The sequence below is a fragment of the Felis catus genome, chromosome B1 (genome assembly GCF_018350175.1).
Source record: "Felis catus isolate Fca126 chromosome B1, F.catus_Fca126_mat1.0, whole genome shotgun sequence".
Taxonomy (NCBI): domain Eukaryota; kingdom Metazoa; phylum Chordata; class Mammalia; order Carnivora; family Felidae; genus Felis; species Felis catus.
Window position 1 is genome coordinate 175,009,115 of NC_058371.1, and position 15,666 is coordinate 175,024,780.

The following is a 15,666-nucleotide window of genomic DNA, read 5'->3' on the forward strand; positions in this document are numbered from 1 at the left end:
GAGTAAGCCTCTAGAACAAGGAGGTGGAAACTGCCAGTGGATTGCATGTTCAGGTTGAATAGAGAACTGAGGAAAATGAAAAAGCCAATGGTCAAATACCAAGAAAAGATCAAACCCCAGACAGTAGTTGGGAGTCAGACCACCCAGGAGCCAGTAATCCAGGACTTGGTGGGACATGAGAGCTTACTACTCTTGGTGCCTTTGTCAGTGACTGATGTCGCAGTGTGTGCCCAGCGTGTCCAAGGCTACTTTAGTGGAGTGATTCCTCACCCTGGTACACAAGTGTGGGTGTGCCTCACATTTCCTGGGAATGCTGACCTCTGGCGTTTCAGTGAAAGCAAATGTAGTGCAAAGTTGACAAGTCTCTATCTGACCAAGATGTTATGTACCAATCACTGTGTTGAACTTAAAGTTGAATCTTAGATCTTTGATAAAAAGTATCTAGTTGGCCATTTCTCAAATCATACTTTGTAAAGACTGTCCCAAGCAAATAAAAAGCCTCAATGTTTTATTTGTAGTTTAAGGAAACAATTTCTGAGTTTTAGTATTTATTAAATAACGTGACTAATTTCTTCTAATCCATCTAGTGGCAGACAAATGAGTGAGGGTGTTGGAATCAGAAAGAGATTAGAGTTGTAAGCTATCTGTTGTTCATTTGCTATGTGACTCAATGTCTCAGGACCTCCATTTCCCACATAAAAGTGTAAGGTCAAGACTCCCGCTGTGGGCTCAGTTGGAAAAGTAGGTAACATTGGGCCTGACAACTGGGGCTCAATAAACCACAGTTTCCTTTCTCTTTAGAAGAGTATCACTTTATTTCAGACCTCTGATAATGTTAGTGAAAGTGAGTTCTAGTCAGTTCTTACCTTGGAAAATAGGATGTAAGGAAACCATGTGTTCACATTAAACTTACAAAACATTAACTTTTTTTCTTAATATTTATTTATTTTTGAGAGAGAGAGAAACAGAGTGTGAGCCTTGGGAGGGGCAGAGAGAGAGGGAGACACAGAATCTGAAGCAGTCTCCAGGCTCTGAGCTGTCAGCACAGACCCGGATGGCGGGGCTCGAACCCACGAACCACAAGATCATGACCTGAGCTGAAAGAAGTTGGACCCTTAACCAATTGAGCCACCCAGGCACCCCCACATTAAACTTTTAAAAAAAGGTTTCTGGTGATTATAAAAGCATGTGGTTTAAAGTGTCAGAAAGTTCTATGTGGCTTGTTAAAAAACACATAGCAATTTTCCTCCCCTCCCACATCATCACAAGACACTGCCACTTTGAACTCTTTTTGTAGTTTCTTTTGGTATTTACTTTGTATTTATTAATAATGTTTAAAAAGAAATTTTTTTTTTTACAAAAATTTTTTTGAGTAGTCTCCATGCCCAGTGTGGGCCTTGAACTCACAACCCTGAGATCAAGAGTTGCATGCTCTACAGACTGAGCCAGCCAAGTGCCCCTATCTTAATAATATTTTTATGCTATTTTTCCCCCCTCACTTTTCAGTGTTAGGGATTATCTCTTGAGGTACTACCATAGAGTACAATGTTTATTCAATATTTTTTAATGTTTATTTTTGAGAGAGAAGGGGGGGAGAGAGAGTGAGCACACGTATACACACTTATGTGTGGTGAGGGGAGGAGCAAAGCGGGGGCACAGAGACTGATGTGGGGCTTGAACTCACAAATTGCAAGATCATGACCTGAGCTGAGGTCAGATGCTTAACTGACTGAGCCATCCAGGCGCCCTTAATGTTTATCCATTTTTATCTCTGTCCCCCACCCCTTCTTCTGGCAAAGACACAGTTCTTGTCTATCATCCATTTAATGCAATTGTATAAAATATTTAGATTATGTCTGTATTTAGTTTTATACTCTTGTGACTATAAATGCTCATATGGGAGGCTCTGTAACATAGGGTTAATTTTTCTTTCATTTGTGATCTTTAGTTTTCCTTGGAATTTAAAACTTTTGATTTTTTAACTTGGGTTTTTTTTTTTTTTTTTAATCTCATTCATCTCAGATTTCTCCCTAAGAACTATAAATCTGTGAAGTAACCAAAATACATATCAATTTCATCATCTCACAGCCTCCTAAGGAATCCTGTTTAGTTTGGGCTGGTGGTTCTCCAGTCCTGCTACACAATTAGCTGGTTAGCATTCTGTGGTCCTTTTGATTATTGTCCTAGGGATTCTCTATGCGCCTGTGTTTTTGTCTTTCCTCAATATCCAATTGTCATGGTCTCACCAGCAGCATACCCACCCATGCTCCTTGGAGCTTCCTCAGAAACAATGGGTAGGGGAGACAGTTTTTGAGACTTTGCATTTTTCAAAGTGTTGCTTTTTTTCCTAAACATGCTTACTGATAATTTATCATGGCTCAGAAGTCTTGATGAGAAAGAATACTCCCTTCAGATTAGCAATCCATAGTCTTTTAGATCATTGGTATTATAGAATTGGTATTGAGAAATCTGATTCTTGACGCTTTATATGTAGACTCTTTTTTAGTTCTGGGAAATTTTCCTGTTTTCTTTGTTAATTAGTCTGTTTTTTCTTTCTAAACTTTTTGGTAATTTGGCGTTGGACCTCCCACACCAAAATGTTGAAAACAATGTATCTTTTCCATGTTTCATTTCTGTGAAGTTTATTCAATTGTATTTTCTAACCTACTTTTGTTTTTTGTTATCCTATATTTAATATAAAAAGCACTTTCTTTGTTCTTTTATAGCTTATTGTTACTCTTCACGGACAGAATACCTTTCTGAAGATGTTCATGTTTTTTGAGGCTCTCTTTTCCTGTTCGGTCTGTTTCTTTTAATTTTATTTCTATTTTTTTTGGGGGGGGTTATTCCCCATATTTTACCTTAGAGATGTTTCCCTCAAAAGTTTCATTTAAAAAACAAATTAATGTTTATTTATTAGAGAAAATGAATGAGCGGGGGAGGGGCAGAGACAGAGGGAGACACAGAATCCAAAGCAGGCTCCAGGCCCTGAGCTGTCAGCACAGAGCCCAACATGGAGCTTGAACACATGAACTGCGAGATCATGACCTGAGCCACCCAGGTGCCCCTCAAATGTTTCATTTTTAAAGTGAGATCTTGCAAAGCTGCTTAGAACAGGTTCTGATGAGTCCTGTTACTCATTTCTTGTAAGATGAGATGATCTTGCTGGACTTCTCTTAATATGTTTCCCTGGTGACGCCTCATGCCATTATCTTTTAAATGAATCCTGGTAAACAGCTTTTTGGGAGCTTAGGGAAAGTGGACTTTGAGTGTAAATATCTATGACACAGACTTTTGTTTGATTCTTGTTTTGAATACCGCCCCCTACCGTCAGTCATGTGTGAGTGTCCCAGTCCAGAGACCCTCTCCCATGTGTGTGATATGCAGTGAATGAAACTCTGGTTTCTGTTGAGCAAGAGGAGGGGCGTTTTTTCCAGCGGTGTGAAGAGAGGGAGGATTCTGGGATGGAGTGATGAGGGGTACAAGTTTATCTCTTAAATTGCTCTTCAACAAATCTTGTTTTTGGCACCCCTCCCCCCACCTCACCTTCATAGTCACTTCCAGAGTTACTTAATGTCTTCCATTGCCTGAGACTTCCTGAGATTTTGTGGGTACATTGGTTTTCCTCCCAGATTGATCTGTTGCAGGCTTAGCCATCAGCTCTCTGAAACTTCCTAAGTCAGCCCTTCTCCTTTTTAAGGTTTTTGAATATTGTTCCTTTGTCTACTTCTCTGATCATTGTTGGTTTATAGGTATTTGTTTATGTTTTTTTTAACCCTTTGAAACAACTTTGGGAGAAGTAGAGGTAAATGCAAGCTTTTAACTGATCATCTTAACTAGAATTTGGTTTCCGGTTTGTGTGTGTGTGTGTGTGTGTGTGTGTGTGTTTACAGAATATGACTCCATGAAATAGTTGTGAATCATTTAATATAGCTCTTCATATACCATGTCAAATAAGCACTTAGCTCTTTGTGAATATTTAAAAATTGGTAGTGACATATTAAAATTAATGCTCTATTATTGATTTCCGAAAGCTTTTTTAGCACCTAGAATTCTACATTAAAATAACATTCATTTTTTCTCATTGAAAGAATTAGGTATAGCAGAGATAGAAGCTGGGATGTCAGAGAATTTTGCTTTGTTTTTGATATTTTGGCCCCAATTCCTTTTGGTTCACATAACCTTGGTAACTATCATTTTGGTTTGCTTAAAAGTGAGGAATTGTGTTTTAGAATAGAAGAGTGATAGCATTTTACACTTGATCTTAGCCAAAAGGGCAAGAAGTGATAGTGCTGGCATTTTATAGAAATATAATAATTTCTTGCATCTGTATTTATAAAATACTTCATAACTAATATGGAATCATTTAAAAGCCTCATACTTAAAAGAGTAGATAAAATAAAAACTTAGCTAAATCAAAACATGAATAATTAGATAAACAGAAATCTACACTTTTGGAAATTGTAGTAGTTCTAAAACATTGAGGCTAGTTAGGGTTAGAGTAGCAAATAAGATAAAATTTGCATGTAATTCTTCAGGATTATGTAAACAAGGCAGACAAATCTGGAACACCATGTTGCTGTCCTTTTCATTAGATACTGCTTAGAATAACTGAGAAGTATGTTTGTGATGATTTAAATTCCATGATTAATAAAAGCCATAAATTTGACTTAGTGCCTTTGAGGCTCATTTCATTTGTGTCATATTTAATGACAATTTGGTAGCCTTTGCCACCTTACATTAATATTGGTTACCATACCTATTTGATTTGGGGATTTTTTTTAAGCTAAAATATTACATCTTTTTAAAAGCAAACAAAAATCTCCACAACCCTGTTGGCACTTAAGAATGAAATTAAAACAGGAATACCTCTGTGTGAGTACTTGATAAATCCAGATTTGTTTGTATATGCACTGTTGTTAAAAAAAAGAATTTTTAAGATAACACAGTTTTGAGACAACAAAAACTGACACCAGGTGGTAAGGCTGTATTTATGATCGCAGTTGAAACTTCACACCAGCTGCCCTACTAGAGCTCAAGGGAAGAGTTTATAGAAATTCGTTCAGTAACGTGGGCACAAGACTTATAAATTATTCTAAAAAAGCTTCTTAAAGAAACATTTCCCTTCAGAACCCTAAAAACAAAAAAGGATAAAACCTAGGCTAATATGTGTCGTGTCTGCTCCACCTTTTTTCCTGAAGGAATTCTGAAGCACTTTGCAAAATTGAACTCACATATAAAATGGGTAGAGGTCAAATGTTACCACTGCCGAAAGGGATGTCCAGGATGCCTTGCTATAAAACGTACTAGAATCTATTTTGTGTAGCAGTTGAGAGCATGGACTTTGGGATCCGATTGCATGGATCTGACTCACAGATACGTTCTTTACTGGTTGTGTGACAAGGTTTTTCAACTTAACCAGTGCCTGTGTGCCTTCGTCTGTGAAATGGGAATAGTAATATTACCTCATGTGGTTGCTTGGAGGATTAAATGAATTAGTATTTGTTTTTGCCTTGCAGCAGGGCCTAGAACAAAGCACAACAAACCGTTTGCTGTTTTTATTATGAGGATTATTATGGCAAATAAATTCTTAATTGATGCGTTAAAAATCTCTTTCCTGTGTAGTAATTCATTGTTATTTCATATCTAATTTGTGTCCTGTGACAGTAGAAACACAGTATTGGATGACACTGTATTTTATACCCAGTCTTATTTTTTTAACATTTACTAAGCAAATTAAGCTGTAAAGCAAAATTTTAGGGAAAAGCATAAGTTACATCAGAGTAAATGTTTACTCTTGTATCCTCTAATTGTGTGTAGTAGATTGATTTTACATAATTCCAGTGGAATTAGCTGACTGATATCTAATAGTCTTTTTTAAAAATGTGAGGGAACTATATAACCGTTGCACAGAAAAGATAGTTCTTAAAAATTTAGTATTCATTGATATTTATTTTAAAATCTGAAACACCTTAAGTTCTCCCTGTTATTTCATTGAAATTTTAATTAATATGTAGGGTTTACCAACATTAAATCTGAATTTTCATTTGCTAGAAAGGAGAATAATGTGAGAAAGGATATAAATGGAAGTTCTTATATTTAATTACCAGTTATTATAATCCAGTATTGAACTTACATGCAGAAAACAGTTAATTGAATGTTGATATGTTTTATGAGAAAAATAGATTAAACAATATTTATATAAATTTAGTTTGGAAACATTTTGTATTGATTTGTATTTTTAATAACATGTCAAATGCATACTTTTTTACAAAGTATATTTTAAGTGTTTAACTTAAAAAATGTATTTTTAAATTACATGGATATTAGTGATGAATTTTCCAAGCTTAATGATGAATTTTCCAAGCTTTCTGTAGGCTCTAATTTTTCTTTAATAACAAAATATTTTACAAAGCTTTTATTTTGTCATATTTAAAAAAACACTCTGATCTTTAGTATTTGAAAAAAGCAAAACATGAAATTAAGGGTAAAATATTTTAGTGGTGTTTGTCTTCTGAATATATAAATAATGCAGATTTGAGTAAGCATTTTTCAGTGAAAAATATATTCCTGTGTTCATTAAATATTTATTAAGCACATTTTATTGCTAGAAACTGTGGCAGTTGCTGGTTTTATATTGATAAACAAATACTTTCTGCACTCAGGTATCTCAATTTCTAGCATGGGAGATGGGTGAAGCAAAGCAAATATGGAATTCCAAAATCTGCTAGGTGTCATTAAGTGAAGAAATGGGTCAAGAGACCAAGGAGCTCTGTAGGATTTAGGTGGCAGTCAGGTGGCTACTTGGAGGGGATACTTTCAAGCTGATGTTTCGAGGATAAGGAGCTAACCATGTCAAGAATAGGCCGGAAGCATTCTAAGTGGAGAAAATAGCTTCTGAGAAGGCGCGAGCAAGAACCAGTGTAGAGATAGGAAGCAATATGGCTGTAGGATTGTGTCCACTGGGTAGGTACCAACGGACTTGCTGGCTGCCTGCATGAATGAATGGCAGCAGAAGGAAAGGACCATTAGTAGGATTGCCCAGTGGCTCTCTCGAACTACAGAATGGTTGTTTCTTCAGTTGCTACACCCTGTGGCTTTTCATTCCATTCCCCTGTGGGCTGGGACTTGTCCTGTTTACCTGTCCCTCCATAGGATTATTAGAAGGATTTAATAATATTTAAAAATATTGAGCTAAAATGGCTGAACACATCTAGAAGTTACCAGGTAGTTGTGAAAATTCAGTGGTTGGGAAAATACCTCAGAGACTAATAAGTCTCCTATCAGCTGAGGTTTTGGTTGAGGCCTTGCTCAGAGAGCCAAGAATATAGTGTGTCTTTGGTCTTTAGTGCCCGAGAGATGTGGTCAGATGGTGGTATCTTTGACCCCTAAACTCTCTGCCCTGTCTCTTTCTCTTCTCATTTTTCTGTGGATACAAGTGTTACACTCCTGGATGATGCCTCAGACCCCAAACTGTGTATCAGGTTGGTGATGGAATTCTAAGAAAGCTTTGGGAGTCCAAATGGCTACAGTTAACAATCTTAAGTAAAACATATTAAAGTAGGCTCTAAACTTTCTTCACTCTATGCTTTGGCAGGTTTTGAAACTTGGAATTTAATTTTGAGTTTTCAGAAGTTTTCCTGTCTTGTGCCAACCTTTTTTTTTTTTTTTTTTAAGGTACCGATTACTTGAGTTCTAGTCACTGAGGTTTGTCATCTTGCTAAAGGAACTATGCTTGATCATGTCACTCATTCATTCGACAGATTTTTTTTTTTTTTTTTTTTTTGGTGCCATACTTGTCTCTGTGTCAGTTCCTCATCATGTAGTAAGGGATGAAACACTCTTGGACTTTGTCCTTGGAAAGCATAAGATACGGTGTGGGAGGCAGAATTTGGGCAACTGTATGTACGTACAGTTAGAGATTGTGCTCTTTGTTAGGAGGAAAAGGAGAGAGTGCTTTGAGAGAGGATAACTTTGTCATCTGCTTTGAATTAGCTCATCAGGGAAGGAATAATTGTGTAGGTAGTATGGGGGATCTCTGAAAGAGAAGTAGTTAGCAAAAGGAATAGAGGGGTAATGGAAGGTTCTAAGATCTCCCTACAGATGGTGATTATTTTTATTCTGAAGTGGAAGGTTATATATACTGTTGAGCTCATCTTACCACCATTCATAATGTAAGGTACGTAGAATCCACAACAAAATCTTGATTTACAGAATTATTGCTGACATTGTGTGGGAAGATCTGTATTTACCTGACTTCAAGTATGACAGAGATCAACATGACATGAGTACAAAGTGATTAATTTGTTCAATGTATTATTATTGTGTGCTTAATATTTCTTATGTTTATAAGTAATATTCATTATGTTTAATGTTTAATGCTGGGAATTAATTTTTTTTAATAATAGACTTTTTTTTTAGAGCAGCATTGGTTTACAGGAAAATTAAGCAGAAAGTACAGTTTCCAAATAGCCCCTTATACATACCCCACTGTACACATTTTCTCATATTATTTACATCTTACATTAATGTAAGATTATTAAAATACTTACATGTTACTGCTTTTTTCAATATAATTTATTGTCAAATTGGCTAACATACAGTGTATACAGTGTGCTCTTGGTTTTGGGGGTAGATTCCCATGGTTCATCGCTTACATACAACACCCAGTGCTCATCCCAACAAGTGTCCTCCTCAATGCCCATCACCCATTTTCCCCTCTCCCCCACCCCACCCCCATCAACCCTCAGTTTGTTCTCTGTATTTAAGAGTCTCTTATGGTTTGCCTCCCTCCCTCTCTTTTTATAACTATTTTTCCCCCTTCCCTTCCCCCATGGTTTCCTGTTAAGTTTCTCAAGTTCCATATATGAGTAAAAAACATATGCTATCTGTCCTTCTCTGACTGACTTATTTCACTTAGCATAATACCTTCTTACAGAAACATTGGGTGTTTCTGTAAGAAAACACAGACCAAGAGAAGTTAAAAAGAAGCAGAAAGATGATGAAAAAAGAGCTGACTGGTTAGTTTTGCTTATGATTTCAAAGTCTTTATTTTACTTCATAAGTAATTCGAATGCTTCTATTGGAAATGTCTGCACTGATCAACTTTGAAACTTTTCTCTCAATTTGATCAGGTTTGCTCTAATTTTATGTGAAGCAGAATAGATCAGTGTGGGAGGCTCACTGTATTTCACTTGAGTGAAATACAAGCTTGAGCTCCCTTTCTGCAGCTCAGAAAACAGCTGGGAAGACAAGGTCTCCATACTTCTAGAAGTTCTTTTTCTATCTTTAAATCTTATAAAAACCACAGAATATTATACCAATCCCTTATTTGAAGTGTGTTAGAAAACTACAAAATGGTTGTTATTTACATGTTCGTTTACAAATGACTTTATTTAAACAGGAAGTTAGCTCTTATAGATGATCTGTGTTAAAAGCTAAAAGTATCTATATTGTGTCAAGTAGAGAAAAGTCACTTAGAGAATAGGATTATCTCACTTCAGGGAAGGGTTCTGAAAACAAACAAAACAAAACAAAACAAAACGAAGCCCAAGTGGAAATTGGTTCTTCATTTTTCTCTTAAATAGTCAGAAAAAGTTTTTTTCTTTCCAACCTAAATAGGAAACATGTGATTACATTTTTTGCTTTGTTTCTTATTTTTAATAGTCATTTTAAACTGTATTTGCCTTTCATCTGATTCTTTTTGAAAAATGTTAATATTTTAGCGAATTTTGGATGATTGTAAAGGATTTTGTATACAGGGCTTTTTTCAGCTCATTTGATGAAAATTAAATAATTTTTATTCAGTTGACAAAGCTTTGTTATTTTAGCAAAATATTGCTAAATGCTCCAAAGCAAAAGTTAAGGTAAAATAAAATAAATGCTATAAGCTTAATGAAGGATGAAAGTTTATATTCTCTTTTTTTAAATATTAATTAATTTTTAAGTAAACTCTACCCCCAGCATGAGAATAAGAGTCACATGCTCTACCAACTGAGCCAGCCGGGTGCCCCTGTATTGTCCTTATTAAAGGGTTATTTCCGTCAGGGAAATGGGTGCAATGATAGTGTTTCTGACTACACTTTGTTTTGCACTCAGCCTTATGAATGAGGATACTAATACTGTTAACAGTATCATGGCTTTATTTAAATTTTGTATTTGATCTACAATGTTACATTGGTTCTAGATGTACAATATAGTGATTCAACGTCTCTGTAAGTCATGCTGTGCTCACCACAAGTGTAGCTACCATCTGTCACCACACAGTACTATTACAGTATCATTGACTGTATTCCCTCTGCTGTATATTTTATTCCCATAACGTATTCATTCCATAACTGGAAGCCTGTATCTTTCACTCTCCTTCACCCATTTTACCCATCCTCCTACACCTCTCCCCTGTGGCAACCATCAGTTGTCTGTTTATGTTTGATTCTGCTTTTTGTTCATTTGTTTTGTTTTTTTAGATTCCACATATGAGTAAAATCATAAGGTATTTGTCTTTCTCAGTTTGACTTACTTCACTTAGCGTAATGTTCTCTAGGTCTGTCCATGTTGTCACAAATGGCAAGATCTCCTTTTTTATGGCTGCATTATATCTGCTGTATATATATGTATATGTATACATGTATATGTATACACATGTGCACACACCACATCTTTATCCATTCATCTATGAATGGGCACTTGGGTTGCTTCCATATCTCGGCTGTTGTAAATAATGCTGCAGTAAACATGGGGTGCATATATTTTCCCAGAATCCTGTGGGGGTTTTTTGTTGTTGTTTTTTGGGTTTTTTTTGGTTGTTGGTAAATACTCTGTAGTGGAATTACTCAATCATAGGGTATCTTTAATTTTTTGAAGAAACCCCATGCTGTTTTACACAGTGGTTGTACCAATTTACATTTACACCAACAGTGCGCGAGGGTCCCTTTTTCTCCACATCTTCAACACTTGTTATTTCTTGTCATTTTGATTGTAGCCATTCTGCTTTAAGGCAGTATCTCTTTGCAGTTTTGATTCACATTTTCCTGATTAGTGATGTTGAATGTTTTTTCTTGTGTCTGTTGACCATCTGAATATCTTGTTTGGACAAATGTCTATTCAGGTCCTCTTCCCATTTTTTAATTGAATTCTTTGCTTTTTTCGTGTTGAGTTGTGTAAGTTGTTTATATATTTTGAATATTCAGCCTTTATTAGATGTGTGAATTTCAGATATCTTCTCTCATTCAGTAGATTGTCTGTTTTGTTGATAGTTTCCTTCACTGTGCAAAAGCTTTTTATTTTGATGTAGTCCCAGTAGTTTATTTTTGCAATTGTTTCCCTTGCCTTAGGAGACGTATCTAGAAAAACGTTCCTATAGCTGATGTTAGAGAAAATACTACCTATGTCCTCTTCTAGGATTTTGATGGTTTCAGGTCTCATATTTAGGTATTTAATCCATTTTGAGCTTATATTTACGTATGGTGCTAGAAAGTGGTCCACTTTCATCCCTTTGCATATAGCTGTCCATTTTTCCCAGCACCATTTATTGAAGAGACTGTCTTTATCCCATTGTATATTCTTGCCTTCTTTGTGGTAGGTTAATTGACCGTATAAATGTGGGTTTATTTCTGGGACCTCTATTCTGTTCCTTTGATCTATGTCTATTTTTGTGCCAGTATCAACAGTATCATTGTTTTAAATACCTATTTTAACTGATTAGGAAGTGTCATTTATGTATTATTAGCTATATACCATTACCAAAACTGTACATTGTCATAGCCTAGTGTTTTCTACACTGATTAACAACAAATAGGAATGTACTCAACACAGTTACATTACAAATGTGTTTAAAAGCCAAGTTCATGATACTTGAATGTCCAATAACAATTTCATATGTCTTGCAGAAAACGCATGTTTCAGAAGAGATGGGTGAAATTTGATGGCCTTAGCATTTCTTATTACAATAATGAGAAGGTAAGTACATTTTGTAGTTCTCAAAGATTGTCTTACACATATAAGATGTATTTCAGTATACTAAGCAAGCAATTCGATTTTTAAGAACAGGAGTTGGATTATCAACATGAAAAGAGTTTATGCAGGGTGAAACATTCTTTTCATAGTTTAAATTTTCCTTGACATATACAATTTTGATTAAAAAAATTATACATGCAGCAATTATTTATGGAGTAACTGCTACAAACTATAGGAATTGTGAATGACCTAAGGATGGATAAGAAATGGTCTTTCTCCTAGAGAACACTAAAGAATGTTTACCAGAGGATACTACAACTAGGAAATGGCAACAAAGAGAGGTTACTTTGTACTCTGGAAGGGTATAGAATAAACAAAGAAGGCTTCTTGCATGAGATTTCTTTTGCTATGAGTCTTGACAAAAGAGGAACGTTTGTACATTGAGACTAGAGAGAACAGAACATGCCTATTTAGAGAACAATAACATGTCCAGGTGGGAAATCAATTTTCTGATTAGAAAATAGAGTATATGAAGGAGAATTGCGGGAGATGAGGCTGAGAAGGTTCTTTGGGGTTAGAGCTCATTGAATATCTTGATGTGAAAGTGGTCCCAGTTTAGTTTTTAGGCAAGTGAGTCTTACCCACATGATACTGTTTTGATCATGTCTTCATTAGGTATGAGACAGTCTGTATTTTTAGATGTGGGCTGAAATATTTGACATGTTATATCTGCACGTGTTTGCCACAGGTTACTTATCTACATATTTATGTTTACAAATACATATATTTGCACACACACATATAGTTAGGTAAGACAGAAACTGAAGACGTTAACAGTTGTCAAATCTGGGTGGAGGATATATGGATGTCCATTGTAGAAATCTTTCAACTTCTCTGTGTTTGACGGTTTCCTTAATGAAAAGCTGGAACATATAAATATATCATATTTTTGGTTAATTAAAATCAGGTAGTTTTATAGTCTTAACTACGTACATTCCCTTAACATACTCACTTAACACAGAAGCACATTTTCTTATTTATAGCTTATAACTTAACATTATTTTCTCATAAGGAGATTTTCACTTCCTATTGTGATATTTATGGCTTGAATAGAAACTTAAACTCCCTTGTATATATTTATTCTTCAGTGCTACAAGGCAGAAGAGAATTTGCTTTTAGATAGAAAGTAGCATACACTTACATGCTACAATATTAAGAACAATAGAAAGCTTAGAGAAGTATTTAATTATTTGGTTTCAATTTGCAGAGATCCAAATAAAGCATCAAATAAATTTGAACACATTTTTAAAAAAATGTTTATTTATTTTGAGAGTAAGAGAGTATGTATGCACAAGCAGGGTACGGGCAGAGAGAGGGAGAGAGAATTCCAAGCAGGTTCCGTGATGCTAATGTAGAGCCCGACGTGGGGCTCGATCTCACGAGCCGACTGAACTAAACACACCTCTTGGAGGTTTGCAGGATGGTGGGATAAATATTTTTTGAAAGCTGTTTTTTTTCCTCAGCTATTGTTTTTAGTTTGCTTGTACATTTGAACGTTGAGAGTTTCTGTGCCACTGGTGGGTATGATGTGGTCTCTGTGGCTGAATCTGACCTCTAGTTTTTTTCAGCAGCCGTGCCATTCTCTGGTTTGATCGAAATGAGGGGAAGTCTATTCAGGAGGAGACAGGCTTCCATGCCATGAGGCTCTATTGGCAGTGGTCTCATTATCTCCATTTGGGAAGGAGAATTTCTGATATCTGTGTCCAACTGGACTCATTTCTGTTTGTCCTTTAAAAGCTCATCTCAGGGTTCCTGTGTGGGTCAGTTGGTTAAGCGCCAGACTTTGGTCAGGCTGTGATCTCACAGTTCGTTGGGTTTGAGCTGCATGTTGGGCTCTGTGCTGACATCTCGGAGCCTGGACCCTGCTTTGGATTCTGTGTGTGTCTCTCTCTCTGCCCCTCCCCTGCTTGCATGCGCTCTCTCTCAAAAAATAAACATTAAAAAAAAATTTTAAGCTCATTTCAGCTGCAGTGAGATGAGTTCCTGTCACATTTTTATATATTGATACAATGAAATAATGCAGCCTTGGTTTGAAATTGTGATAAAAAGTTCATGTTAAAAATAACGTGTATAAATTCTCTAACTTAACAATTTTTTAAAAATTTGAATCATTTTCTGTGGCATTTCATTCCTTTACTATCCAGATGATTGGTTTCATCTTGGCAAAAAATAAAAACATTGGAATGTTGCCTAAAAGGAGATACAGTTTCCGTTGTGACCCTCTCGCAGATGAGTGGATTGGGTTGGAGGACTGGGAAGAGGGCGTTTTAAGGCCAGTGTCCAGAAGGCGCAGGTGTGGCAATTGCTGCTGTCTCAGATGAGTGTGTAGTTTTACTGGGCACGTGCACCCAGTAGTTAGGCTTTTCAGTGTTTTAAAGGTGCAACCGAGGAGTGTGTGGTTGGGCACACCTGTTCATTTTCCCTGGTTTTCTTTCCCTTTTGTCAATGCTGCTCAGTCACATCTCTGCAAGAACGTTTTCATTGTATTGCTGAAAATGGCATTATCCCAACAGCCCTGATATCTTGTCACCTGCCAAGAAATCTAACTCACCCCTATTCTCACTCAGCTGTGGGCAGAATTGCCCTGTGGTCGTTTCATTGTCTGGAAGTGGTAGGAGATAAGTGACAGACTTGACCTTGATATCTGTCTGTTATGGGCTCAAGGGATGCTTTACAATTTCTGTCCTTAAGGAAAATTTTGCACTCTGAAAAACACAATCATTCTGAGCCTGTTGTCTGTTTTCTCCTCTACATTGTCTTTATCATGTGTTGTTAGAAGTGAATGTAAAATCAACTTATGTAGTATCAACAATTATGAGATTTCTTGGGATCTCAGATGATAAATGAGCCATTAGAGAAACTATAACTTCCTGAGGTTAAAGAGACATGATAATTAGCTTGTTAAGTACATTTTTATCACTCCAGGGGAATTTATTTTTCTGTTTCTCTTACAGCGTACTTACCTGTTAAATATGCTACTATTATGAGCATGTGGGCAGGTTACTTTTTGAAGGAACTGTTTTTTAATCTTGTTAAGCAGATCTAGAGGAAGGAAAATTTCCTTGTTAATGATAACATTTTAACTCAACAAATGCTTAATCATCTCACTGGAGATATGTTTTTATAAGCTCCTGTAATTTTTAAGCAAAGTCAGATTTGAGGATGGATCACCTTAGAGATGAAGTGTAAATGTTTTTGGACTTTGTAGATTTCTCAGTCTGCTCTCTGCCACTATAGATGTATAGCCAGAGAGGTCCTTGAGCTGTTCCCCAGAGGTACTATGCTCTTTCCCACATCTGAGGTTCCTGACACTGGGGAGACACTTTCCCACTTTTCTTATTCCTGTAGCACCAAGTGGTCTAGTCTTGCCTAGTATTGCCATCATAACCCACCTGCATTCATTGGGGTTCCTTTAAGCCAGCCAGTCACGTATTTCTTTGCATGACTTTGTTCAGTGGTGTTTGGGTACACACTGTGGGGAACGTGAGCATATCTTTCTTCCTGTATTTTCACCTGCATGTTTTTGTGCTTTCATCTGAACGTTCTGAACCGTTGCCATCCCTCAGAATCCTGTGTAAACTTCAAGATCCATTTTTTATCCCCCTCAATGAAGCCTTTTAAAATTTATTCCAACTATGACATTTGCACAAT

At 36.3% G+C, this 15,666-nt stretch overlaps 1 protein-coding gene and 1 long non-coding RNA gene across 9 annotated transcripts in view; one reads left to right on the forward strand and one right to left on the reverse strand.

Annotated features, from left to right (window-relative positions):
* ARAP2 (ArfGAP with RhoGAP domain, ankyrin repeat and PH domain 2) overlaps positions 1-15,666 on the forward strand; it is a 211,663-nt gene that overhangs the window by 53,995 nt on the left and 142,002 nt on the right. For all 8 annotated transcript variants that reach the window (XM_045056485.1, XM_045056484.1, XM_003985471.6 and 5 more), the window contains one exon: positions 11,889-11,958. In XM_045056485.1, the coding sequence (XP_044912420.1) occupies positions 11,889-11,958 (70 nt within the window). The remainder of the gene's footprint in view (positions 1-11,888; positions 11,959-15,666) is intronic.
* LOC123385090 overlaps positions 12,668-15,666 on the reverse strand; it is a 191,906-nt gene continuing 188,907 nt past the window's right edge. The window contains exons 2-3 of the long non-coding RNA XR_006597154.1: positions 14,979-15,057; positions 12,668-12,878 (exon numbers count right to left, since the gene is read on the reverse strand). This is a non-coding gene — a long non-coding RNA (uncharacterized LOC123385090). The remainder of the gene's footprint in view (positions 12,879-14,978; positions 15,058-15,666) is intronic.